Source organism: Daucus carota, chromosome 4, assembly GCF_001625215.2.
Source record: "Daucus carota subsp. sativus chromosome 4, DH1 v3.0, whole genome shotgun sequence".
Classification (NCBI taxonomy): domain Eukaryota; kingdom Viridiplantae; phylum Streptophyta; class Magnoliopsida; order Apiales; family Apiaceae; genus Daucus; species Daucus carota.
In genome coordinates, this window is record NC_030384.2 from 27,118,348 (window position 1) to 27,145,695 (window position 27,348).

The following is a 27,348-nucleotide window of genomic DNA, read 5'->3' on the forward strand; positions in this document are numbered from 1 at the left end:
AAGGGTTTTTAGTCGACAATTATCCAAATTTCAGGGTAAGGAAGGGATGTTTGGTACTCTAGCTGCTAGGATTGATGCACAGTCCATGAATCCAATATCTTGGTGGTCTACATATGGGGCTGAAACTCCTGAATTGTCTAATATTGCTCTCAAAGTACTCTCACAGCCTATAAGCAGCTCATCAGCCGAAAGAGTATGAAGTACATACTCTTATATTCACAATATAAAGAGGAACATGCTTAATTTAATGAGAGCTGATAAGTTAGTCCATGTTCATTGTAACATAAGACTCCTATCTCGCTTTACAAAAAGTTACAAAGACGGACCATATCGGAAGTGGGATGTTGATCCGGAGACATCTTATCTGGATGACTATGCGGTGAGACTAGAAGAACTAGAGGGGAATGAAGGACAGGAAGAAGAAAACTCAGCACAAGCATCTAAAAGGCAAAGATATCCAGAGTACTTCTGATCAAGTTCAACTAGAAATCTGAGATAGTCAAAAAAAGAGAGATATGTCTTCATTAATTATCTTGTTCTTAAGTATGTTTAATTTATCTATTTGAAATTTTGAACTGTGAAGGTTTAACATTTTAAATATGTATGTGTGATTCTGACTTTTGAGTTTGAATTCCCAATTATCTTTTTTACTAGTTGTTAATGTCATATTATATCCAAAATTTATAATTGTATCCCAGAGAGTTCACTAGATGATAAATAATATGATGGTGCAGAGGAAGTTGATTCAAGTGTTAACTCTTGCACGGTCACTGGTACACCAAGTTTCAGTTATCGCCAATTTATCAACACTAGTAAATATATGAAATCTGGTACCCATACGTTCCGGCATACCCATACGTTTCCTTGTACCCATACGTTCCATCGTACCCACCCGTTCCCTCGTATCGAAAACAATCAAAGTAATGTACCCCGTATCTGAATTCATACCGCGTTTCGTATCGAACCGTGTCCTATGTAACTATGCTCTATCTGAGTAGTGAATAATAAAAACGAGTTTAAGATTGGTACCTGAGTTTGAAGCTTGTAGAATCTATTTTTTTTAATTATTTATTTATGATCTTTATTAAGAATTAGTTTTATCACTCAATAAAATTACTTACCGATTTTGTTTTTATTATTATTTACAATAATTTAAAATTCACTTATACTATAAAACTATTCAAACAGAATTTTTAATTATGTATTTATCATATTAAGTCAATATAATATAGAATTCATTATTTTAAATTTATGAATAGGTTCATAGTCATGTAGATAATGACTATATTTACCTCATCTTATTACGCAAAATAACATTATTTTGAATAAATTTTATAACTTTTACAATTAAGTATTTAGAAATGAATTAACACTTTTTATATCACATAATATTATTTATTTCAAAAACATTTTTTCGATTATTTGAAAAAGAAGAAAGGACCAGAAACAACAAGAAGCAAGTATCAAGCACACCATATAATTGACATATAACATTATCATTTTATCAACAAACACATCCTAGTACTCACCAGTCTGCAGCAACTCAACTTGGACAATGGCAACAAACACTCTTCTCTCTTTGACCACCCCATCTCAATCTCTTCTATTCCCTCTCTCAAACCCTAATCCTAAATTTCTGTCCACTTCATTTCATGGCCCATCTCTCAAAATCACCCCTCTGTCACTCTCTCTTTCTGCTGGCCCATATAAGCCACTCACTGTAGTTGCTGCCACCAAGAAAGCTGTTGCAGTTCTCAAGGGCACTTCTACTGTTGAAGGGGTTGTTACTCTCACTCAAGATGATGATGGTATCTCAGTTTTATGTGTGTTTTTTATGTGTGTATGTATTGTTTGAGTGTGTGTATAGATAGAGATGATGATTGTGTTGGGGGGTTTTGCTTTTTAGGTCCAACTACAGTGAATGTGAAGATTACTGGACTTACTCCAGGGCCTCATGGGTTTCATTTAGTAAGTAAAGTTTGGATTTTTATTGGTTTGGTATTTAAAGATTTGGGCTTTTTGTAATTGTTTTAAAGATATTGAATAAAGTTTGGATTTTTAATGTATTTGTATTTGTTTTGGTTATTGTGTAGCATGAATTTGGGGATACTACAAATGGGTGTATGTCAACAGGTTTGACTTTGTTATGCTTTTATGGATTTGATTTGTCAAATTTTGTGTTTTTTGTGGATGTAATTTTGATTGAATGTGATTTGGTACTGCAGGACCACATTTCAATCCTAAAGGATTGACACATGGTGCTCCTGAAGATGAAGTCCGTCATGCGGGTGACCTGGGAAACATTATTGCTAATGCCGATGGTAATGGACTACTTCGTTTCTTCTTTGCTCAGACTGGTTATTAAGGACTCGGATTTTGTAAAATTAGATTCAATAGATGGCTTCCTATACCTCTGGCATTGTAATTTATTTGAATCTGAAACAGCACGATAAAGTTAATTACTTAGAGACCCTGTACTTAATTAATATGCTAACTGTGATATTCTGATTTATTTGAAGTAATTTTGATGATCAAAGTGATTATTGCCGGTGCTCTTTAAACGTTGAAACTAATATCATAAATTATGCTCATAATCAAATTTGAGCATTCATTCGGGTCCAATTCTGTGTGCCAGTCACAACATTGTTTAAAGAAGTTATTCGTTACTGATAAATTGCCTTTATCTAAACAATGCAGGTGTGGCAGAGGCAACAATTGTGGATACACAGGTATTGCTTAAGACCTTAGTATATATATATACTTTGATATGCACTGTTAATTCTTCTGCTTAGTTATATTAAAATGTGATATGTAGATACCACTTAGTGGGCCAAATGCAGTGATTGGAAGAGCATTGGTAGTTCATGAACTTGAGGATGATCTTGGAAAGGGTAATAGTGTCTTTTCTCATGTTGAATTTCTTCTGTACTGGTCTTATATATTGGTTTGAGGATGTTATGTATGGGACTAGATTCATTTTATTTTCAGTGGGCAATTATTTCTTGTTCCACGTTCTCACATGCATTTGGTATTTATATAGGTGGTCATGAGCTTAGCCTTTCCACCGGCAATGCAGGAGGTAGACTGGCATGCGGTATGAAATATGCACCCCGTTATTGCTAATTTCCAATTTACTACTTTTTTTTCCCTTGCATTCTTATTGTGTGTATAATACCTGGTAATTTTGCTGTGTTATTAATGATATAATAGATAATGATATACTTATATGACAGAATTCGACTCAACTACTTTACATGTCTTATCCGTTTTGCTATATGTTGGTGCTATAATGTATACATTGTGGCTAAATAGAAATGAGGGCGGTTTATGATATATTTATGTAACATGCATATCTATTAAGAGATTGGCTTTCTTCTCCAGAATATGTAACTCTGTTAATATATAGTTTGTTTCTCCAACAAATGTACATGATTTTTATCTACTTTCTTTGAGCAAGCAATTGCATTGTGAAGAATGCCATTTTATATCGGTATGTGGCCATGTGGGTGTGACCAAGTGACCATACGCGCGTCAAATGATTTGACATTGCTTGTATCTAAGATTTTTTTTTGCTAAATTGTATTTAAGATTTTAATTGTCCCTGATTAGTTAATGTATATACATATACTAGAGCTGGAGAACATCCAGTCACAAGTTTTGGCATAGAATGTTTATACATATTGAAGCCAGAGTTTTTTGTTCTTTCTTTTTTGCTTCTGCCAAACATTGCAGGGTTGTGGAATTAGCAAAGGCTTTAATCATCATAGTTGTTATATATACTGAAAATAAAATATCTTTATATTAGTTCAGGGGGAACATTATTAGTAGATAACACACAACTCTTGTCCAGTAGTGTCATAAGCTTACTCTTTTTAGTTGAAATGTAGCATTGATTCCTTCATCAAGCCCGGGCTTAAATATTGTTATTATCTGTAAATGGCAAGAGTTTAGTGTGATGTTTCTAGAGGTTAATGATTGATTAACATGAATTTTGCTTAAGTTCTTCTACGTACTGTACCCTCATCTCGTTGGTGGGCCTGCTGGATGGGATATCTTTTAAAATCAGTCGTAAAGTAGCAAAGTAGGCCACTTATTGTGGAAGAGGATTTACCATCTTCTCAGTTGATTTGAGACATTTTAGCACAGTTATAGATCTTTTGACCCTCCATATCATCGGACTTCATCATTCTTGATACTTCTGCAACCATTGCGAAGGATGACTTTAAATTCTGTTCTACTTCTTGGTTTGGTGACTCACTAGATTTTTGTTGATACTGAGATGATTTGTAGACATTAGTCATGGCTAAATCAAGTCCCTCAACTGACAACTCTTGTGCCTTTATATCAGTGACTTGTTGGCCAGAGCTCCCTATGAAATAAAATGGTATGCAACAAAAAGTTTATATATTCTAAGTTGCCAATATGTTAAGAAAATGATTTGTCAGCTTTTCGGTTCTTTGAAAAATTGAAACACAAAATTAGAACTTTGGATCCTCCATAAGCCATGCAGAGGCATAATTAAAATATAGGGGTTGCCAAAATTATGTACTCTGTAGAAAAATTGAAGTACCAGAAATCTATTACATTATGATATTGTTCAACTATTAATGATTCATTTATGTGTATAGAGTTTAGGTTGGCAGAATAACTAGTCTCCTGTGGTTAAGTGGGTTTTAAAGTTTAAATTTGTTTCATCAGACTTATTGTGTCTACTTTGCTGGTCTTGGATTATAGAATTGCAAAATGTCATTATTGAAGCTATGGCAAGTTCTCGCCATCATATCATCTGTCCATGTCCATATCATCCATCTTCAGTCGTCATTTCGATTCCTCTGAGTTGTTGTGAAGTCGAATTCCAATTTCTATTCTAAATTTGAATCTTGAATCAAGCAAGATTTATAGGTACTTATTTGTATACTAAATTTGAATGCCAGGACAAGATATGCATTAATACATCCGTAGTTTACTTGATTATACGAAGAACAATTGCATTTGATGAACAACCCATTTCACAGTTAAGCTGTTTGTAATCAAGTCAATTTCCAGCATTTATATTAAGGACCTCTAAGTTTATGCTTTGATCTATGTGTCATCAGCATCCAAGCCCACACCACATCTGAGAAGTAGCAGGCTAGCAGCACACTTGTTTAGCACATTAGAAAGGACTTGCACTATGCCAAGCTGCTAGCCAGTTTAATTTTTTTAGTTCCCACGTCCTTATCAGTTCCGTAACTTCCTTTGATATTCATATTCTATTACCTTTTTGAAGATCAATCTTTTCTCTTACCTTAGAGGAATTGTATATAATTCTTGGTGTGAAAGTAAAACTATTATGCATCTAATTCTTTTCTGTATACTGCATGACATAAAAATAATGTCTTCTTGCTTATGGAGGAATAAACTTAGACCACTAACTGCATCAATTTTACATTTTATGGTCTTAGGATTTCATCAGTTCTCCATCATTCAAAACATGTGACCTTGATCACACATTCTTAAGGAATAATGAATCCCTATTCACTACCACTATTTTATAAGTAATAGAATAATATTGTGGTTTTTTAAATATGCCCCTAGTAAAACGGACGCATTATCAGCATGGGAAGGTAAAATCCTTTGCGAAATTCAAATCCTTAAAACCTATAAAAAAACAAAAATCTATAAATTTTCTTTCCTCTTACTGCTGTTCTCCACTCTGCAGCATGGAGGTTTAGAATTCTGAAAGAATCAGAGGGCTTGTATTTAATATGACTTGTGGCTAGCAGCAATTGTTCTTGGCTAATCATTTGTACACAGTGCTGTAATTTTTGAAGCCTATATATCTAGTATTCATCATGAACAAACTAAATATAGGTATGATCATGTATGTGGTTACAGATAGGCTGACAGTGGCCATTGCCTGCACTAGTATTAATACATATAATCAAATTTTATTTAAATATTTATAGTAAGTTTTATATTCATATAGTGCTCGTATATTCATATAGTGCTCGTAGCAAGTCCAATTAATAATTAAGAGTTGTAAACAGGATACTTCTTTCTAGGTCCTACGACTTTTTGACATGTTTGTTGTGGGCTTTTCCTTGATTCAATTCCTTATCCTTGAAATATAGTGTTACTTGCAATCAGTTGAAACGGGAAAGTCTTCGATACAAGTCTTTTAAGTATGGTATGGTATTCTCTTAAATTTCAAGTTGCAACAAACTAGAAGTCAGGGAATATTAACCATACACGTTATATTTTGTCATGAGCTGGTAACCAAAGAAAGCAAAATGATGGTGGCAGCAGCAGGTCCTTTACTCCTTTTATCTGGCCCATGATGTCGAGTTCGGGTGTTTAGATGGATTTGATGTGGAATCAGTAACTAGATTATCTATTTGTGGCGCTAAATACCCCCCAACCCCTCTGCCGACTTTAAGTTTGGTATAATAAGCAGTGATCATCATACGGATTTCTTTAGGAGGCCTTGCTTTGTTATTTGATATTTGCTGCAAATCCTAGATCATATTTGGAGACGGTCAAACTAGGGCAACATGATATGGATTTGGTTTTTCTCACACTTTCCTGCCATCGTTGTCTTGTTGCAACACCATGCTTAGTATAGCATTTTTTCTGTCTTTTGTAACATTGCCAACACATATGTTCTCTAAATTTGTCTTCACCCTTTTGAATGCAGGTGTGTTAGGTCTCACTCCTGTATGATGATGATACCAGGTTTTACTGGAACAAATGATTCTGCGAGAAGCTAATATTAGGTTTAATATTAGTAATACTGAATTTATTTTACATCTTGTTGAGCAAACATGTATTTGGCATGTACTTTTGTGAAACTTTCTTAAGTAATAAATATTTCGGTGCTTCATGGAGTTGGCCTATCAATTCTTTACGAACAGTCCAAAAAGTAAAGACTTTTAAGTTTTAAGTTGTGCTTGAGACCCATATTTTTTTTAATAATATAAAATTTGACTGCTCAATAAAATTCATGACTTGAGGATCATCTGTTAATTCTTACCAAACTTTGATGTACATATATTTAAAGAAAAAACAGGGACTATTATGCTTTTTATAATTTTGTACTATACTCAGAAAATGTTTATTTCTGTTTTGTCCCTCATCGTGTCTAATACTTATTATTTTGTTTTTTGTGTTTATGATGATTTTAGCAAGTGGGAGTACTCTTAAGTCTTTAACTCTTAGCTTAGCATTGCTAATTTTCTTCTAATGTGATCATGCTTTAGGTAGAATTTGGTAGTGACATTTATTGTACCCACTTAATCAACTGACTAACCTTAGCACTAACAGTAAGTCAGGAACTTAGCTTGCTTATTTTGTAATACATTGTTCTTATTTCCTGCTTTAGTTTTCTTCTAACCAAAAGATATATACATCTGTTTAAGTAATAATAAAATGTCACTTTTATCAATTTAATTGTATCTAATATCTGCATATTACTAAAGTACTTGCAATAATGTGATTGGAATTGTTAGATTATTATGGTCGATTATATCAACATTAGATTGGAATTATGTAAATAAATTTGCCTAAGCTTCCACGAAGTTAGACCCAGTGCGTTCTTTGAAGGCTTTTATACTTCTCTTTTTTATTTTATTTTTTTTGCCATAAATTATACTTCTCTTAATGCTATTGTACTAAATTTATAATCTAATAACAAGATTGAAGCGAGATTTTTTTTTTTTTTTTATAAGAATGGCATAAGAGATTAAGAGTAGGGGTGGCAATTTCGGGTAACGGGTCGTGTTCGTGTCAGCAATCGGGTAGATTTCGGGTCAACCTAAAATCACTTAAAATTGAATAAAACTGAAAATTGAAATTATTAGAAATGAAATTTTAATTTCGGGTCCATTTCGGGTCAATCGGGTGATTTTCGGATCACTCTCGGGTTTCTGGCTCAATGAATCGAGCTTCGGATTGGGTCCGGTTCGTGTCGGGTTTCGGGTCGTGTCTGAGATTGCGACTCTGAATTAAGAGTATGGAGAAGAAACAAAGATTCTCAAATTTACAAACCAAAAGGAGACGAAAATCAATTATCATCCATTGGAACTTGGTCCCTCAAAACAACTGCTGAAATGTGGATTTCAATGGTCTGAGAATTGGATTGGAGGATATCATGAATATCTGGTACTTTAAAAGCCAATGAGATTGCAGATAAATTTGCCAAACATGGTGTGTTGTAAAGAAGAGAAATGACTTTGTAGGAACAAAAGTATTGGAGAATCTTAGATCACCGCTTGTAATCAATTTTGTGGTTGCTTTTGGCGCTTGGTGGTGCCTGTTGCTGTCTTGGATCTTTACTTTTCTTTTAGTTCTTTCTGGATTTCGTTTGCTTCTAGGTGTTTTGTGTAGTAATCCTGTTTACTTCTATTGTTTAGGATTTTTTTTGCCTTTCCGGATATTTGTTCTTGTCTATCTGGATTGCTATGTATTTCTTCTTTATTTAAAAAAGTGCAAGTACTGCAAGTGGAAACTAGTGGCCAAGCCCTCATGATTGTGAAGGGGCAAATTGTACCTATAACTGTAAATTTGAAGAGGTTCAAATTGCATTTATGGGTGAAATCTGCGTATACTGGTCTCTTTTATCTTGTTAATAAGATGTTAAGAATGAACGAAACTTGTGTATGTACATGAGTCCGTTATTTATACTCGTTATCAATGGATTCTTGAGAAAAATATAGCGAGAGCACGTATGTCATGCCGTCACGGCATAGCAAACTTAGCTAGCTATTTCCTCATGTAATCTGGCAGATAAGGGTGATGAGTTAGGTTAAGCTTTTTCCTAACTTTCATTCACGAGCCAACTGTGTGAGTGCTTACTAGTGGTTGTATTCTAATCTAATGCAGCCACTGCTGGCTCATAGGTGTTTATTAGGTAATGGAGTTGGCATAAAGTTGGTTTACAATGCAGGCATGAAGTTATTTAATTAGTAAGCAAGCAAGCTAACTACTTTCTATTAAGTGATTTGCTGAAATTAATATAAACATCTGGTATTTTTCTGGTGAGAAATTTCTCAGTAAAAATGGTGGCTTGCACTTCACAAGTTCATCTCTTTTCATGAATCTAAAGAGACTTTTTTACATTCTTGTTGAGTAGAGTGTAGATTGAGTAAACCTAAGGGGTAGTGAATCAAGTTCACATATTTTCTTCCTTAAAATTTGCCAAAAACATGTATTTGTGGTTCTTTACGTTTAGAAGTTATGATAACGTGAAGAACGTAAAATGTACGCAGATCTTACTTACCGTTAATTTCATATGTTAACTTTTTTTGTGTTAAAAGATGGAGTCAATTATTAACCAATCAACCAAGTGTTATGTGTATTTTCATTTTGATATTTAGACTTAATAAAGAAATGAAGGAAAAGTACCAAAAGGTTTTGAGTATTATAGTAGAGATGCAAATCTGTGGAAAATAGGGTGAAAAAGCAAAAAGATTGTTTGGATTGCCTTTTGGCTTGAATCCCTTAATACATGCACTAGTCTAAACTTGTGGTTGCAGCAGTAATGACTAGTAAGTGATCCACCACTTAATAGTTGGTATAACTGAGAATAATGTATAGTTGACCAATTTATAATTAAGTTTGTGCTTCCATTATCAGATCTTAGTTATCTGTTTTCAATAATAGTTCTCTACTCTCTAAATAAACCGTATCTGTGTGAAATCTACACACATGTCATGTATTTGATTTTGCTTTAATAACGTAAATGAACCGAATCAAGTCGAGTCTATCGAAATCAGAAAGGAGTCATGAATCCTCTGGCATACTGTACTACTATTTCTAAAGTATTTTAGAGCAGAAAACAAAGAAATAAATGAATGAATAATTTGCAGAGTTTGATACGGCTGGTTCGGGTAGATCTAATGCACAAAGTGGAGTCATTAATGAGCTAACAAACAATTAGTTAGCAAGTGATAATAATGATCTGTGTACAAGAGCAACATTAACACTTTACGTGCCACCAGCACCACCAATTTATCAGCAAACAGACAGAGGCTATAGTTGGTGGTGGCCATGCATTATTCCCACCTTACTTCTTACTTCACTCACACTGTCACATACCCAACTATACCAACTTGTTACTCATCACTTTTGTTCAACTTCAAATTTACCAACAAATTTTGTCCAACTAGAAACTCCTCAACATTTTTGTTAAGTATATCATTCACGAGTGTGAGAGTTGTCCAGTGAAAACACAGTCTTCTGCAATTTTTTTGATCTAAAGGGTCACTGATTCCGACCTCAACCGTTTCCCCATCCCCACTCGAAGGAAAATTTCCACCGAGAGGACCACTGACCTAGTAGATCTTTGAAAAATTTAAAAGTGTTAAAAAAATAATTTATGAATATCTTATGTTACACTTTCATATTGAATCGTGTTTTAAAATTTGAAAATGTCAAAACAGTAATTTATTTATCAATATCTTATATTATACTTTAACATCAAACCGTCCATTTTAACATTTATATTATATGTTGACATCGAACCGTACCGTTCAGTTTTATATCAATTTTATCTCGACGGAGTTAACACACAAATTTGATCATGACTCATGACTCATGAGGCTGTTCCTGCGTCATCCTTTCTGTTCTAACAAACTTCAGCTTTGCCAGGTGACCTGAAGAGAAGTCGATGCTAAATTGCTAATACAGGGTATGGTTGGTTTATCTGTTTTATGAAAATAAATAACTTATTTCTGGGGCAAAATGGATAAATGTTCTAAAAATCGGTGATTAATCACAATTAATCATCGACTAATCCATATTCCGTAACTCGTTGAACTGACTAAATCTTTGATTAATCTCCGATCAATCTGATTAATCTTCGATTAATTCTTGTTTCATGACTTCATTGATTAAATCCGATTTCCGCTTTTTATAAAACTAGCGACAAATTATAAATGAAATTTTATTGTGAAAGGCAAACGTGTTTCTGTTTTAAACTTCACGATTATAAGAAAATACAGATTATTTGCTGTAATAATCACTTATCAGAAAATCGGATCCGATATTAATAACCTAACTGCATCATCTGCAATCATTGATATTATCTGGTAATGTCTACTATCTGCACCAGTCCAGACTTGCAGTTGCCCCGGTTCGAATTGTATATAAGTTGAATCTATACAATAATCCAAATTGATTATAAGCAATGCATTATAATATACTACCACATACTACTGCGTAGCTAGTGTGCTTACAAGTAATAGTACATCACCTTTATCCCTTTTTTTTATATACGTAGGTCAACTGTTCACCACTTTCTACTCATATACGATTATTATGTTGTTACTACAACAAACCAGTACATTGACATTATTACATATGGATGAAATGATTAATAGCTCTATCATCTTATTAATTCTTCAAGGAAATGATTGATATTTACAATAAATTATTCGGAAAGGAAAAATTAGTATCCAAAAGAACATGCAGTTCATCTAATGAACAGAGCATTGATTCAATAAATTTGTTTCAATTGACCACTACATATTATTCTATAAATATCTAAAATATATCCACTTATACTAAATACTCCTTTCAATTTATTATTAACCGTACCTAATCTAGTACTCCCTCCGTCCCAGCCATTTGTATACAAATGGTTGAGACACGGAGACCAAGAAATTGGATAAGAAATGAGTAAAGTTAGATAAAAAGTAGATACAGTGATGGGATTCATTTATATTCAATAATAGATTTGAGATAAAGTAGTGGGCGTAATAGTGTTTATATTATTATAAAATGGAGATAGCGAAAGAAATTAGTTGGTGCAATGATGTTTTATATTATAAAAGTTTACTACTTTTGAAATGTATACGATTGGTGGGACATCCCAAAAAGAAAACGGTATATAATTCACTGGGATGGAGGGAGTAAATCGTTTCGAGGATGTCGCTAACACCCACTGACATGGCAGGGTTCGAAGATAATGATTTCATGTTTTCTGCTAATTAATATAATCCATTTATAATCACTAAACTTGTTAAAAAGAAATACTAATAATTCACTAGACATATAATCTATGACTGATTCCCCCAAAATCCGTTTCCAATTTTTTTTCCCCAAATGACGTGACGGACATATGACATTTTTTAATTAGTTGATTGGTATGCAACTATGCATACAGGAGTCCTATTATTATTAGTGCGAAAGGAAGTCAACCATATACTGTCAATTGGATTGGGGAAAAAATTAGATTTTTTTTTTTGAGATACCCAGCATTTTCGTCTGTAATAGTTTATTTTCATCTCTTGTAGTAAAAAGTAAAAATTTCTAATATACATGACTATCCAAATAAGGCAAATTACAACAGTAAAAATAATCATAATTTTATTATTTGTCAGAGAACCAAATCCTTTTCGGGAATTATGTGTTTCAGCTAAAAATAATCATAAATTTATCATTTATCATCGTTCATATCATTCATATAATATGAACAAGAATGTTATTGAGCATGTTTTAGCAGCCTGTTTCTGTCCTTCCGAAGCTCAGAACTGGTATCTGCATGAATATGAAGCAGCCCCTCATTTTCCCATACAAAACTGCCCTTGATGACTTTATAATTTCTTTTTAATTAATAATGCAACATACAAGAATAATGAGCATCACCTACCACCATGTCGAGGAATATGAGTGTGTATTTGCGCTGGAGTGTAATTATAATAGTATTGCTTAGTGAATAAGATGTATTTTAAGTTGTTCATTTGGCAGGGGTTAGTATTTGGAGTTTCATAAAGGTATAATTACTCTTGGCAAACAAAAGTTGGTGGAACAGCCTATGGCAATCACAAATTTCTGTTTTTTCTTTGCGGTATCAGTTAAAATCAGTGCAATTTGTGTCACAGAATCTGCATAGTTAAGTTAAAAGAAAACAATTTTAATAGAATAGGATGCAAATTGGTGGCCCATTCTATATATCTTTATATTATAATGGTCGTAATTTCAAATTTACAGCAAGATGGTTTAAAATTATTTTATGGTTAAAAATTGGTTTCCAAGGGAAAAAATAATAATTTTTTCTACAAAAATGGCCTTTGGACGCCTCAAAACAATACATAATCATTATATTATAAATTTGAATTTCAACCACTAAAATATAAAAACAATTAAAATTCGATCTCCAATTTATACTCTACTCTCATACGAGAGGAATTAAGTCATATGTCATAAGTATATATCAGGGGGTGTTTGGTTCATGGTTAATGAGTTCAATTAACAAGAATCGGAACCTAAATCTCATACATTAGTGTTTAGATTAGTTATTTGATGGTATGGAATACAAAATTTAATTCTTTTAGGTGGTTAAATCAAACATTAACCCAAACGCGCCCGGGAAATGGAGAAGTAGAAAATACAACAGTACAGAGCTAATAAACTAATCAGTTAAGGTACTGTTTGGGGTTGGGTTGCTGTTGCAGACAGCAACAGCAGCTTTTTGCTGAAAAGCAGGTGAAAAACTGTTTGGTAAATCGAAAAGCAGCTTTTCCGAACAGCAGCTGTTTGAAAAAGCAGGTCCTCCCATGCTTTTGGAAAAAACCTGCTTTTCAGCTTTTGCAGAATGCTGTTATAGATTTCATTATAAAACCTCACCAAAAACATTATTTTTTTTAATATTATAACTCAAAATAGGTAAATATCAAAAAATTACCAAACAGTTATCTGATTTCTACAACAGCACTTATTTTACCAGCATTTTTTCTGACAGCACAACAATTTTTAACCGCACTTCCAAACAGAGCCTAAGCTGGTACTCAGAACGTAACTGGTACTCAAAACGTTGCCTAACAGTTGGGCGGTGGCATGAATGGTCACAATTGCAGATATATGCAGCTGAGAGAGGGGTGGAAATACTTGGGTTTATTCCCAACTTTTCCACAGATGCATATTCGATAGCCGAATCACGTCATATCCTCCATTCCCACTTAATTTTTTTTCTAAATTAGTATATTCTTTTGTTTTAAATTCTACAGATTTTTATAACTGTATTGCATCTTTTCCGACTCTTAAATAAAAATTTAAAGAATTCATTTGAAATTCTGATTCCGTTTCAATAACAAGGACATAACGTATGACATCTGCGAATAAAAGTTATTGGCATTGCTCAAAAGCCATCTCGACCTCTCGTCCTCTCCTCTTAGCTTATTTTTTTATTAACATCTTTCCGTTGAAAAGGATCATTAATTGACACTTAAACACAACTCACCTCAGCTTGACTTCTGAAAACCCATATTAAAATCGATATTTTCCAACAATCGGATATACTTGTAATATGAATATAATTCTTGGACTATAATAAATTAATCAGTTTCAGAACCGGAATTCTAAAAATAACAAAAACGAGAAAAATAATTGTCCATTAATATCTAACTGAAACCAAGATTTTAAAAAATATATAACAAATTTTGAAATTTAGTCGGTACTATGGTATAAATTAAGGTTCTTATTCCCCCACCAAAATTAACATGACTACTTTTAAACTGAAGATCAAGACAAATAATTCGTCAAAGTTGAAAACTAGAAAGATAGTAAGAATTTAAGAACTGAAGTTGATAATATTTTACTTTAAGGTGCGGAAGGAAGGGAATGAAAGAGTGAGGGCATACAATTAACGTGCCGTCGATAGCTTTACTGGTTGAGCTTATGGGTCGACTTGCAATTTCATTCACTAATTAAAGGACAACTATATGAAACCTACTTAAAACGTTACCACCAAACTTCTCTTTCCAACGCCCCCCTTATCATTTATTTTCACCATTCCTATTACTCTACCATCAATTATATCCCAATTTCTTCTTCTTTGTACTACAAAATTAGACCATATATATATGGATTATATTCCACACAAATCCTAAAAATTGTAAAAATACAATATTTTTGTTATACTTTACGGGTAATTCTTCATGATAGAAGGAGACGCAACAATCCAGATCACAGTTGACAAATTCGAATATCGAATCAAGTTGATATACTCGAGTCAAAAATTTAACCCAACACGAATTCATATTTTACGGATCGAATTCGTGTCAAGCTGTTAGGTTGGGTGGTCTAATTTGGTCATTTCTAACTATATACTTAATAGCATATCACTTTATAATATTTATTTTCGGATATTATGTATTTAAGTGAATGATAATAGGAAAGGCAAGTAAACTGGTGCACAATCAGAAGCCACATCCACAACAAGTGTTGAACAAGGAAAGGCTCTAAATTTGACTCCAAACAAAGCTTCATCACTCACTATATATATAAAGCAAAGCCCACAGTCACATACTCACATATCACCTTCTCATTTTCCTCATCTATTACCTCCCTTTCTTAGTCACTTTCCACACACTTCACTTCTACTACTTGCAAACATTAGCACACACTCTACTCTACACATTTTAACTAGTACTATGAGTAGTGTTCTTGCCTTTGACATGGAAACCTCATCACAAGACTTCATCATGGAGGAGGCGCAGAGGCAGATCATCCGCGGAAAACGTACCAAACGTCCAAGGCCTTGCACCACCACCTCTACCTCCTCAAGCGGTGGAGACAGATATCAGGAAAATGATGGTTATTCTTCTGTGCTCACCCCTCAGAGCTGCGAAAACTCTGCCTCCACGGAAGAAGATGAAGATATGGCGAATTGTTTGATTCTCTTGGCACAGAGCGGCAGTAGCTTCAACCTGAAACAAGATCATAACGATGAGAATTATACTAAAAAGTTCCATAGTCAGAAATTCAGCGAGAATTCAAGAAAAACAGAGTCTGAGGCCTACGAATGCAAGACTTGTAACCGAAGCTTCCCTTCGTTTCAAGCTCTTGGGGGTCACCGCGCAAGCCACAAGAAGCCTAAAAACAATCTCGACGAAAAGAAAGCCCTCATCACAACAATATTGCACGATAAAGAAGATCAAGAACTCAATTTCAAGAAGATGAGTCCATCAAACTCACCACAAAAGGCTAAAGTTCACGAGTGTTCTATCTGTGGCTCCGAATTCTCGTCAGGCCAAGCTTTGGGAGGTCACATGAGAAGACACAGAATTCCAACAACAAATCCTAACAGTACTATGATGAATCATGAAGATCAAAAACCAAGAAACCATCTTCTGCAACTGGATCTCAATCTGCCAGCACCTGAGGATGATCATTTCGATTCGAAATTTCAATTTGTATTCACAGCACCTGCCTTAGTAGATTGTCATTACTAAGAACAAGCAACAGAGTTGTATAGTATATTATGATTTATACAAGTGAAATTGATTGATGTAAATTCTTATTGTATTAATACTCAGACGATCCTAATAAGTCCTGCTCCTAACACGGCGTCTAAAGATGGGCGGAACTGATACACTCGTCGATATTTTAACGACACGGGTAATCTAACACAACCGTACAAATATTCAAATGTCATAAAATAAAAATATTCGGTTGGGGAAGTTTTCAAAAGGGTGTTCCCATGTTGATGAGCTACTTGTTGAAGTTCTTTGAGTAAGTAAGTGGCTAGTGTTCATGGTTGCCTTGCATTCACGAAAAGTGAGTTACAACATGGGGTATCTTCTTTTTCTTGTATTTTCTAATTATTTTTGTAAAAGATTTTATGGGTTCCTTAGTTAGTGGGAGAAGGATGTGTATAGTGGCATGGGTAAGGGTTTGTTTGGCATGAGTAGCACCACAACCAAAAGTCGTGGATTAGGTTCCTCTTCTTGTTTCTTGCATTTATAATTATAATAGGGGTAAAAAGAACAACCCCCACTCTTTCTTTATACTAAATTTATATTTGTACGTATACATGCACGTCTGTTTCGTTATTTGCCAAGAACAATTGGATAGGAAGGATCTCTCTCTCTCTCTCTCTCTCAGTCTCTCTGTAGCCACTGGCCAGTCCACTACTAAGTGTTTGTTATGTGTACACAGAGATATGTATCAGATTCTTCATGTAAAAGGCCTAATATTTGGTGTTATTCTAATATGAAAGCTAGTGTTTTGTTGATGGTTCACCACACCTGAGCCTTGTAGTCCACTCAATTCCTAATACAACACCTAATCAGCCCAGCCTTTGCCTCTAAAGAATGTAACTAACTCTAAAAATGACATACAAACAGATGGGAATGGCCTGGCTAGATCTAACACTTAAGTGTCATTTAGAATTAGACCCACATATCATACTGTTTGTTTAGCAAATTTGTGCTAATCTAACTTTAATTAGTTTCTCATACATGTTGCGTGCAAGTTAATTAGCAGAGTGTTTGTTAGTTCAAGTCCATTAATCAAGTGGATTAAGACTTGTTTAGGAGTGTGTGAAAGCACTATGTAGTAGAGAATACAGTGGATTGTCCATGGTGTGTGTGCATAATACAGTGTTTAAAGACCATAAATTGCAAGAGCAAGACCACGATTCATCTCAGTAAAGTATGACTCAGTTAACTCAAAAGATTATTAGAAGCTTTCTGCGAATGAGCTCGTCTTGCGATTGCAAGACGAGCTCAGTCCACTCTCTGAGAGTACAAACTTCTATCAAAAATGTCAACATGATTGCCTCAGGTTGATAATATCTTAGGCATAAGCAGTTGTCAACGATATAATAACTGGGCAACTTGACAAGCGGTGAGCAACAAAATTGATAGCCAAGGAAATAAAATACCACAAAGAGTATACTTGGGAATATATAAGTCTTAAGTCATCTTCACAGATAGTTGGCTACAGTACTAACTTTTAATATCAGAGTTTACTAGTTTAGACTAAAATATGAAGGCACATATAAAATGCCCTCAGATTCTGCAATATAATAAATTTGCAGCCCTCATGATGCATGAAATGCACCATGTTGAATAATTTGCTTCATGAAGACAATAATCATAACAATATATCACAGTATCATGCAAGATGTGCACATAATCTCACTTAAGTGGGATGCCCTGCTCAACATACAATAGATGATTTGAGGGATGTGTTTATAGAGTGGCACAATAAACTCACTTTACAGTTTTGAAAGTGGCTTTCTATCAGAGAAACTACTATTGTAGTCATGAAACATGTGAATCATGTCCCAGTTCTAGTGTATCAACTAGCAATGCAAGCCATCGGTGACCAGTCAAAGCAATGTTTCTTACACAACCATCATGCTAATACTGTGAAAATCAGCATTCCTGAAGTCAATTCTAAATGTCCACTAATTAATTAGCCAGGGTAAAAAGTTTACCAACACAATATTTCAGAATCTCAATTATACAGGGTTAAATTTTCCATATAGTTTCAATAATTTAAGTAAACTCAATATAACAACTATGTCCATAAGCACATGTTCGGTGTGGTTGATATAATGGTTGCCGTTGCCTACTCACACACACCAAAAAATAATAATAATAAATTAAATACATAAAAACGAACCACCTAGGTAGAACCTAGTAACAAAAGTTTTATGGCTGAAGCAAAGAACTGACTATTAATAAATAAAAAAAAAAGTCAACTTTAAGCTCCAATCTGTATGAGTAAAAGGAATGTCAACTTCCAGCTCCAAAATGCATGAGTAAAAGGAATGTCAACTTTCATAATGTACAGTATTCCAAATGTACATCTGTGCCCCTGTTTTTCATCCTTAGAAAGTGTCTTGAGTGAGCAACAAACAAATAGAAACTTGGCTGCTGTTGCCAATATAGCAAAAACAAATGTGCATGCCAATAATTATTTTGTAGTAATCAACTAATCATTGTCGAAAACTAAGCATTTACTTTCAATAAATTATCGAACACAAGATATAGTAGTATTACAATTGCAACTGGTTAATGCGATAATGTACCAGCAAAAACAAAAAGGTGCTGAAAGTGGGCAGATCTCAAATTAGCATCTCTCTCTGGATACAAAACATGACTTACATATATGTCCATATTCAGAAAGTTCTTTGTCAATCAAAATGTGTTTGGAAGTGTTCCTCTCCTGCATAAAATCAGGAAATAAATGAATAAATAGTATTGAGAGGGAAAGTGTGTTGTTGTTTTGGGGTGGGGTTGGGGGGGGGGGGGGGGGGGGGGGGGTCACAATACCCACCAGAAAATGAAACTGATTATAGTTGACCAAAAAGGATCAAATGGCAAATTTCTAGAAACCAATCATATTGTAGAAAATGCCATGTAATATAAAAAATTCAAAATGGATGTGTTAGTTGGAATGATATTATGGTATGTAGCCTAATACATGCATAGTTAGTGTCTTCGTATTCTATATATTACATTATTAATTGCATTTACAATGCATAATTGTAGAAAGTGCAAAAGAAGGTGACTGCCGTCAATGTTAACTTCTAAAGTTTAGACATATTTATACAACATTCATACTAAGATCCTAGAAGGCTAGAGCACCAGCATAGAAATATAATAAAAGCCAAGAATACGATACATAAGTATTAAGAGATGAATAGAACTTTGACGAAAATTTGTTCTATGTTGCATGCTTGAAGGATACACATGGATGTGGTGGTCCAAATATTGAATGTAGTGATCCTTTTTCCCATTTGAATCAATTTCATGCAACAGAACAAATATCAATCTATAATAAAATAAAAAGTTAGGCTCCCTCAGAACAACCTTCTTAGACCATAAGGTGGACACCTCAGTATTGAGATTCTCGTGTCAAAAAACCTCTTACAAAAATATAGCAACTAAATTCAGGGCGTACCTTGTAACCACTGAGCACACTGTAACCTTTTATCCAGCAAGTGGACTCCAGAAGATGCATGTTCTTAGTTTCCAAACACAGTCAATCTCACTCGAGCAGAGACATCAGGGTGAAGCTTTAACTCTGCCACATACTCTCCTGTTTCTCTAATGTCCGGAATAGTAACAATTCTTTTATCGATGTCTCTATTTAGGAAGGAAAAAGATTCAATGAGTATCCTCAATCTCAAAGTGGTGCACGTAATACATGTGTGGCTCCAATTATTACTATTATTACTTCAATGAAGACGAGTTATATCTTACCTATAAGGTTGAATAAGATCGGAGTTGAGCTTTTTTTTCATTTAAAAAATACAGTTGAGAAGGACAAGAGTATTGAAAGGTTTATAATTCAACACATTAGGTGCACGGGAATCTAAGACAGCATAAGAATAACCTTTATATACCTTTCTGTTACAGAAGAGACCATACTTTCAATCTCAAATTACATAATTTAATCTATGCTGATCAAAAGGTTCCATGTTCTTGAAGACTTGAACTAAATTGTCCATGTTTATTTGTACAATTATCCTGACAGCTCACAAGTCACAACAAAAATACTACAAGAGGAGGTGTTTAAAACTGCAGGTCAGTTGTTGTTATTTTTCTTCAATAGGTTCCACGTATTTAAAATAAAATCGCTAGTAAAGTAAAGTTACCATATCAAGAAAAGTATTAAATCTAATTATGTATATTCTTATGTACTTCTAATAATTCTACAGATATTCCAAGCAGTGGGGGCAAATGCATACCCCTCCTCTCTTGGGAACAAGTGTGTGTATGTGTGTCGGTATTAAATCTCTCTAATTGACCACCACAACCAAAACGATGTATAGATAAAAAGTTTGTGCAGAGTGAATAAGGTGCATAGAGAGTAAAAAGGCTTTACAGTTGTGCAGGTATAGACAGGAAATGTTAAGAAAAAATGATACCTTTGAAGCTGTGCCTTGATTATATCAACCAGATCTTGAGCTGTGACACTGTAAAAAGATGATTATATTATACACCATATGCAGATATGCTTCATAATAGGTGAAAAAAAATAAATTAAACTCTGTTAGATTTAACTCACGTTCCAAATATTTGTTTCCCTTTCCCAATCTTTCGCTTCACCTTAAAAGCTCCAACGGTTTCAAAAATTAGAGCTAGTTGTTGCGCCTCTTCTTTTACCTGCCGACGAAATTGAAATTATCCCAACCTTTTTGGCCCAGTCTCTAAGATTCTGTAATACTATGTAGCTTTGCGCCGACAGGAAAAGCTACAGGGACATATGAAGGACCAACACAAGAAAGAAACTAAGCTGCTCACTTTGATGTTAAAATTCATCGGTCCTATACAATGTTAGTAACTACTGTCTTCACAAAATAATATAATCATTGATATAACTTAAACTTGGGGGAGGGGGGGGGGGGGGGGGTGTCTAATTTGCGCTTATTGTAATAAAGTTTAGTATTCAGAGATTAATTGTTAGTTTCTGAAAATGCCAGTGGTTTGATCAAAGATGATCAAGTGTCACCTTTTATGTGTAATTGAACGTGCAAATGAAGTTTCGAGGTAATATAAAGTCAAGCTTTTTGGACTTCTGAGGCCATCTTCTTTAGTACATAAACAAATTAGCTAAGCTTTTGGAATACCTAACCCAATGCCTGCTACTGACACACATGACACAACTACACAAGATGAATAAGATGTATATACCATGAATGTGACTATTGAAACTATCAACTACTAAGGCTCTGTATATCAGATATGAGGATGACAAATGAAGATACAAAGTCATGCAATATCTGGTTAGTGGTTACCCTTTTCTTTTCAGCCTCAATTCTTTCGTCTTCCATCTTCATTTCTCTGATAAAAAATAATATAAAGCAAGAATCAAGAAATTTGAAACAACCTGATTTCTGAAATTGCTTCAGATATATGTCACACGAAATAATTGCATCTGAAACTAATATGTTCAATAACAAATATTATATTCACATAATAGATAAGATAATGCTGCCTGATTTTGAGACTAGTGGTACACTGACATGTTACACCTTTAAGTAAGAAGTTATAAACTTCCCCAATACTACGGTACGAAGATCAAAAGGTGGTAGACACGACTAAATTCAAGCAAGTAAAAAATATGTATGACTAAAGCCAAGCTCTAGTTAATATGTATGATTAAAATGAAGCTGGAATGAGGAATCTATTAATGTAAAAATAAAACTTGCAATTTATTTCTGTCACAATCTGTAATCGCAAGGTTTACATGGAAAACTAGGGTGTTTAGCTACACTGAACAAAGCCTACCCAAACTTAAACCATCCTTCAATCAGAAAATATCTTGTATCAATATAAATGATGTATATTTTGCACTCTGGCATCAAAGTCATAGTACAGTAACATAAACATATCCCTTTGCACCGAAAACAGTCTTCTGCTTGTCTGATTTCTCACATCTATACTGGCAGTCTCTCAAAGATATTAATGGTTATATAAACATATTTAGCCAGGATATAAATGTAAGATAAACAAAATAACTAGGTTTGTTACGGTTTATAATAGTTCTTATTATAAAATAGTTACAACAGTTGTAGCTAAAGAGGTCAATACTAGTTTCGGGCTCCATTCATGCTGCAGCAATTCACATTGAAGCTAAACACACAGTTAACTACTGAAGACAAAAAAAGTCGAGATTGACTAATACTGACTAAATGGACTAAGATTCCGAGTAATAATAATAAATACCATATCAATACATCTAAAATACCAGTCCAACAATAAGAAGATACAAGTACAAATAATCGACACAATCATTCATAATTTTGCTAAATGTAGCACTATTTAACCAAACCGCAACAATGTTGATATATCAATGGCACAAAAACTAAAAACACAAAGAATAGGGGGTATCGAAAAAAGAGCATTACTTGATAAGTGAAGTAGTAACAATTTGAGCCTTTCCAGAAGGGAGAAGAAAATTCCTGTAATATCCAGCTTTAACATCCAAGAGCTGCCCTTTCTTTCCCACATCCACAACATCTTCCTTCAATATAATCTGACCCACAAAACCAACACACACACATCAAGAAAACCCATAAAACTCAGTTAAATCAGATAAAATTAGAATGGGGCCTAATTAAATTTAATGGGGTGGCAAAAGATCATACCTTTCGTGTCTTCTTTGCTTTCTTTTGAGCTACAATGACAAAGACTGGGCTGACAATGGGGGTTTGAGTGAGCTTTTTGTTAGTAAAGTTGTGATTTTGAAGGCAAGATGATGAAGCCCACGAGAGAGTTGAAGCAGTTGTGGTCGCCATTTCTGTATGTTTGTTTTAATCTTTTTGAGATGCTCTTGACACTCAATTGTGAGCTTGGCTATCTTATCTACACAAAACTGTGAAACAGAATTATGCTTGGGTTTTTTAACCAAACGACCAGTTTCACACAAACCCAGAATGGAATATTGATTCAAGATTCAATTGGGAGAATTAATCGTAATTAAAATCGGTTGTATTTTAATATTATTTTTCTAATATTAAGTTATTATTATATTAGTTACTTAATAACAAATACATCTAATATATCATAAATTCTATAATTGGTCATATTTAAAGTAATATAATATTTAATTTTGATAATTTATTATATATACTTCAATTGAAAAAAAATTATAAGTATTAATCATATTTCAAAAATCAAATCGGTCAGCCACCTTATAATGAATTAATCAGTTAAATCGGGGATTTTTAGAACACTGCAAATGATTAGTTTTCATTTATTTTTTATTTAGCCGGCCGGTAGATTTTGATTGTGTAGATCATGACGCGTATATATAGGGTGCTACTCCACTGCAAACCCTTCTTAAATTAAAATTACAAACTGAATATAAATTTTATAAATTATATTGAAATATAGCACATATGGTATGAAAATCGATCGTTGGGAGATGAAGGAAAACATTGTGAAGTCAGATTTCAAAAAAAAAAGTCCACCGATTAACGGGAACATTCAAATTAAAAGCGGGGATTTTTAGGAATCTTGTGCGGGGTGCGGGTTTATTGTGTTTGGTGATTCTAGGGGACATATATTAACCTGATGGTTGAGATTAGTTAGTAATTTGTAGTTTAATTTTTGTTTGTATTTGAACACTTGTCTATATATATTATATAAGCTAATAATCAAATACAAATCACTAAATACGAATTTTAAATACAAACTAAGAGCAATTAAGACTATATGACATCACCTACCCCTAGATGTCGTTTACCCTCCTAGATGTTATCACTCACCCCGAGATCCACTCCTGACCCTATTAATCCACATAGGGCCTACTAAAGCCTAACTAAGGCTCCAGACATGCTAGAAGGGCTCTGTACAGGCTGAAGAGCCAATACTTTTACCCCACTCTCTTTCTACTAGAATCCACCCCCATCCACCAGGCCCATCTAAGCCTTGGTAAGGCCCACCTGATCCATTCTCGGGGCCCACAACCCTTCCCACTATATATTTTTATATAATAAGCGTAAATGAGATAATTTAGTTGCATGGTTGCATGGTCTTTCTTACTATCAAAAGTTTATCATCTTTCCGATCGTATACAAAACAAATAAGCACCGTTAGGTTATACCAAAATTATGTTTAATTCTATAAGCCAATTGATATTTTTTGCATAATCATGATTCCTTTTTTTAATCCAAAACAAATTCTATCTTTCATGTGTGTGTGATTTTTTTAATCCAAAATAAATATTTTCTACCATTTTTAATTGTAGAAGCATATAAATCGCACCGTCATAAAATTATTTTTCTCTAATATATTTTCTTAGACAACATATTAAACAAAAAAAATATTATGCACAATATTAAAATTAATAAGCCGAATATAAGTGATGAACGAACACAAAAACTTTTTCTTGATCCAAAACAAATATACATTCTTCATGCATGTTTATGATTTTTTTCTTAATTCAAGACAAATTATGTTTACCGGTTCTAATTCCAGAACCATATAAATTTTTATAAAAATAAATAAATCAAACTAGGTATCATAATTCTAATATAAAATACGTAGATAAATACAATCTAATAGAAGTTGGCGTTACATGTATAGAACTCTGACACAAATACATATCAATAAAAGAAAAAGAGAAAGACATTTAATTATCATAATTGAAGTTGATGTTACATAAAAAGTTCTCGCATATAAATATAAATTAACAAAAAAAAAATCTGCTACCCAAATACATATCAACAAAAAAATAAAAAGAAAGACATGAAATTATCGTAATTGAAGTTGACATTACATACAAAATTCTCTCGTGCAAATACAAATTAACCAAAAAAACATAACAGAATTTTCAACATATGGGACAACACCAAAATCTTTCAAATTTAAAACTGACCAAAATCTTGAACATAAATCACTCAACATAAGACTCACTAATTTCTCCTCTCATCTTTGTAAAAATCATTTTGTAAAATTTTATTAATATCAAAATATGAATATATCAGCGGGATAAAAAAACGAGCAAACGATTTCATGAAATATATTTCAAGAATACATAAAAGATTAACAAAGAGTTGATCATAATAAGCGATATTGCGAACAATATAACAATGCTATTAAACAAGCACGATGACAAAGATCAAAATTAAGACATGACCAAAAGGACGAGACAAGAGGTTAATACTGCACAAATAGTCTGCCTTAAAAAATAATATAACTTTCTATTTTATTTCTATTTAATTTAGAATTATGAATTATTATTGATAATTTTTTTTTTCATTTTACATATATTACTAATAAAATTTTATAAAATAATTAAAAAGGTCACGTGCAGAGCACAATTGGATAACCCAAGTGATTAAGGCTTATTCTTTGCTGGCCCAGATTCCGAGTTCGACTCCGGCTCACTCGAGCTCTTGTCTAAAAACATCTAGCCGGCACTCAATATTGCTAACCTTGTTTCAAATTAGGTTTATTATTGTGATTAGTGTATAATCATGAGATTTTGATACGTGAGAAACTTGAAAATTTAAAATATAACGACGTGTTTTTGTTTGTATAGAGGCAGCACACTTGTTTGATTAATTATTTTAATGAGATTTTTAAATAATTTGTAAGTTAGTACAGTATATTACAAATATCTAAAATACGTGCTTTGAAAACATCGTTAAGTGTACGCAAAACCGAAGGTCTACAAATCAACCGCGAAACTCGAAAATTTGACAATGAACACAAAAAATATACTCCCTCCGTCCCATTTTATGTGACCTCATTTCCTTTTTGGAACGTCCCAAAAAGAATGAACCTACAATACTTACTATTTTTGAACACTACTTTTCACTATTACACCCACTACCTCTATATTTTATACTCTCTTTTTATTAAATAAACATTATTACACCCACTACTTTCCTTCACTATCTCAAATCTATTACTCCCACCACTTTACCCACTTTTCAACTACAAAGTCAAACCCGTTCACATAAATTGGGACGGAGGGAGTATCAATCTCGCTCGCAAAGTCGGAGCCTCTCGAGTCAGCAACTCCAAACGCATTCTCAGCCATCGATTAAATACTCATCAACGGCCCCAGCATCCAATCCGCACCCTCTCACACCAACCAATCATATCACCCCATTTCAAACCTCATCTTAACCTTCCATTATCAAAACCCAATCCAACAGCCCATACTCACGATCCTCACCACACCAAACCCGCCAATCAAATCACACCCCCTAAAACATATATAACCCCGCCCACCCCTAATTCAAAGTCACAAACACAAAAACACTCACACACACCCCAAAACACACTCAATTTTCACACAGTAAGAAAAATGGCACCCAAGGGAGAGAAAAAGCCAGCAGAGAAGAAGCCAGCGGAGAAGGCTCCAGTAGCTGAAAAGGCCCCGGCAGAGAAGAAGCCGAAAGCCGGGAAGAAGCTCCCGAAAGACGCCTCTGCAAGCGGAGCAGACAAGAAGAAGAAGAGAAACAAGAAGAGTGTTGAGACCTACAAGATTTACATCTTCAAGGTGTTGAAGCAAGTCCACCCTGATATTGGGATCTCGAGCAAGGCAATGGGGATCATGAACAGTTTCATTAATGATATTTTTGAGAAATTGGCTGCTGAGTCTTCTAAATTGGCCAGGTATAACAAGAAGCCTACGATTACATCGAGGGAAATTCAGACTGCTGTGAGGTTGGTGTTGCCCGGGGAGTTGGCTAAGCATGCTGTTTCGGAGGGGACTAAGGCGGTGACAAAGTTCACTAGTACTTGATTGAATTAGGGCTTTGTAATTTGGTGGTTTTCGGATGGTGGGTAGGTTTTGGTTTAGGTTGATGTAGAGGGGAATTTTACTTTTGGTTATTAGTTATCTGATGGCTATTGGAGTATGGTTTATTATATATGGTAATTGGTAATGAATGAAATTGATTACATTTTGTTAATTTTGAATGTGTTTTGAATTAGTATACTCGGTGAAATAAATCCATTCAATCAATTATCACGTTCCTCATGTGCTAGTTTTGTGATATCACAATCTGCACAATTTTTAATCAAAGAATTCTCTCAATTTCACATTCCCATTTTTCAGAAAGTAGCAAGTTTTGCGAATAAGAGAGCAAGAGGATTGATGCTGCAGCTG

The 27,348-nt window shown here is 33.9% G+C and overlaps 4 protein-coding genes across 4 annotated transcripts; 3 read left to right on the forward strand and 1 right to left on the reverse strand.

Annotated features, from left to right (window-relative positions):
- The first annotated feature begins 1,488 nt into the window (after positions 1-1,488).
- LOC108219531 (superoxide dismutase [Cu-Zn], chloroplastic) lies at positions 1,489-6,862 on the forward strand. Its single transcript, XM_017393024.2, has 8 exons — positions 1,489-1,808; positions 1,907-1,968; positions 2,094-2,133; positions 2,226-2,321; positions 2,698-2,729; positions 2,816-2,891; positions 3,041-3,094; positions 6,677-6,862. The coding sequence occupies exons 1-8, from the start codon at positions 1,556-1,558 to the stop codon at positions 6,700-6,702; spliced, it is 639 nt and encodes a 212-aa protein (XP_017248513.1). The 5' UTR covers positions 1,489-1,555; the 3' UTR covers positions 6,703-6,862.
- Positions 6,863-15,193: 8,331 nt separating this feature from the next.
- LOC108219491 (zinc finger protein ZAT5) lies at positions 15,194-16,514 on the forward strand. The gene has a single exon (XM_017392967.2). It carries the CDS (start codon positions 15,411-15,413, stop codon positions 16,209-16,211), a length of 801 nt encoding a protein of 266 aa, XP_017248456.1. The 5' UTR covers positions 15,194-15,410; the 3' UTR covers positions 16,212-16,514.
- A 2,195-nt stretch (positions 16,515-18,709) lies between these two features.
- Positions 18,710-23,157, reverse strand: LOC108219492 (large ribosomal subunit protein bL9c). The gene is made up of 7 exons (XM_064092390.1): positions 22,868-23,157; positions 22,628-22,755; positions 21,515-21,560; positions 20,785-20,882; positions 20,645-20,692; positions 19,675-19,859; positions 18,710-18,936 (listed from the first exon to the last, which is right to left on the reverse strand). Exons 1-6 carry the CDS (start codon positions 23,015-23,017, stop codon positions 19,739-19,741), a joined length of 591 nt encoding a protein of 196 aa, XP_063948460.1. The 5' UTR covers positions 23,018-23,157; the 3' UTR covers positions 18,710-18,936; positions 19,675-19,738.
- Positions 23,158-26,463: 3,306 nt separating this feature from the next.
- On the forward strand, positions 26,464-27,151 carry LOC108217688 (histone H2B.3). The gene has a single exon (XM_017390568.2). It carries the CDS (start codon positions 26,542-26,544, stop codon positions 26,980-26,982), a length of 441 nt encoding a protein of 146 aa, XP_017246057.1. The 5' UTR covers positions 26,464-26,541; the 3' UTR covers positions 26,983-27,151.
- The last annotated feature ends 197 nt before the right edge of the window (positions 27,152-27,348 follow it).

Bases quoted from the DNA above. Each gene is read 5' to 3' on its own strand.
- LOC108219491 (XM_017392967.2), top strand. From the start codon at position 15,411: ATGAGTAGTGTTCTTGCCTTTGACATGGAAACCTCATCACAAGACTTC.
- LOC108219531 (XM_017393024.2), top strand. From the start codon at position 1,556: ATGGCAACAAACACTCTTCTCTCTTTGACCACCCCATCTCAATCTCTT. The intron at 2,134-2,225 runs GTTTGACTTTGT...TTGGTACTGCAG, and splicing joins AAATGGGTGTATGTCAACAG to GACCACATTTCAATCCTAAA. The intron at 2,730-2,815 runs GTATTGCTTAAG...TGTGATATGTAG, and splicing joins CAACAATTGTGGATACACAG to ATACCACTTAGTGGGCCAAA.
- LOC108219492 (XM_064092390.1), bottom strand. From the start codon at position 23,017: ATGGCGACCACAACTGCTTCAACTCTCTCGTGGGCTTCATCATCTTGC. The intron at 22,756-22,867 runs GTATGATCTTTT...TTTGTGGGTCAG, and splicing joins AAGCAAAGAAGACACGAAAG to ATTATATTGAAGGAAGATGT. The intron at 20,883-21,514 runs GTAACCACTAAC...TTTCGTCGGCAG, and splicing joins TTGAGGCTGAAAAGAAAAGG to GTAAAAGAAGAGGCGCAACA.
- LOC108217688 (XM_017390568.2), top strand. From the start codon at position 26,542: ATGGCACCCAAGGGAGAGAAAAAGCCAGCAGAGAAGAAGCCAGCGGAG.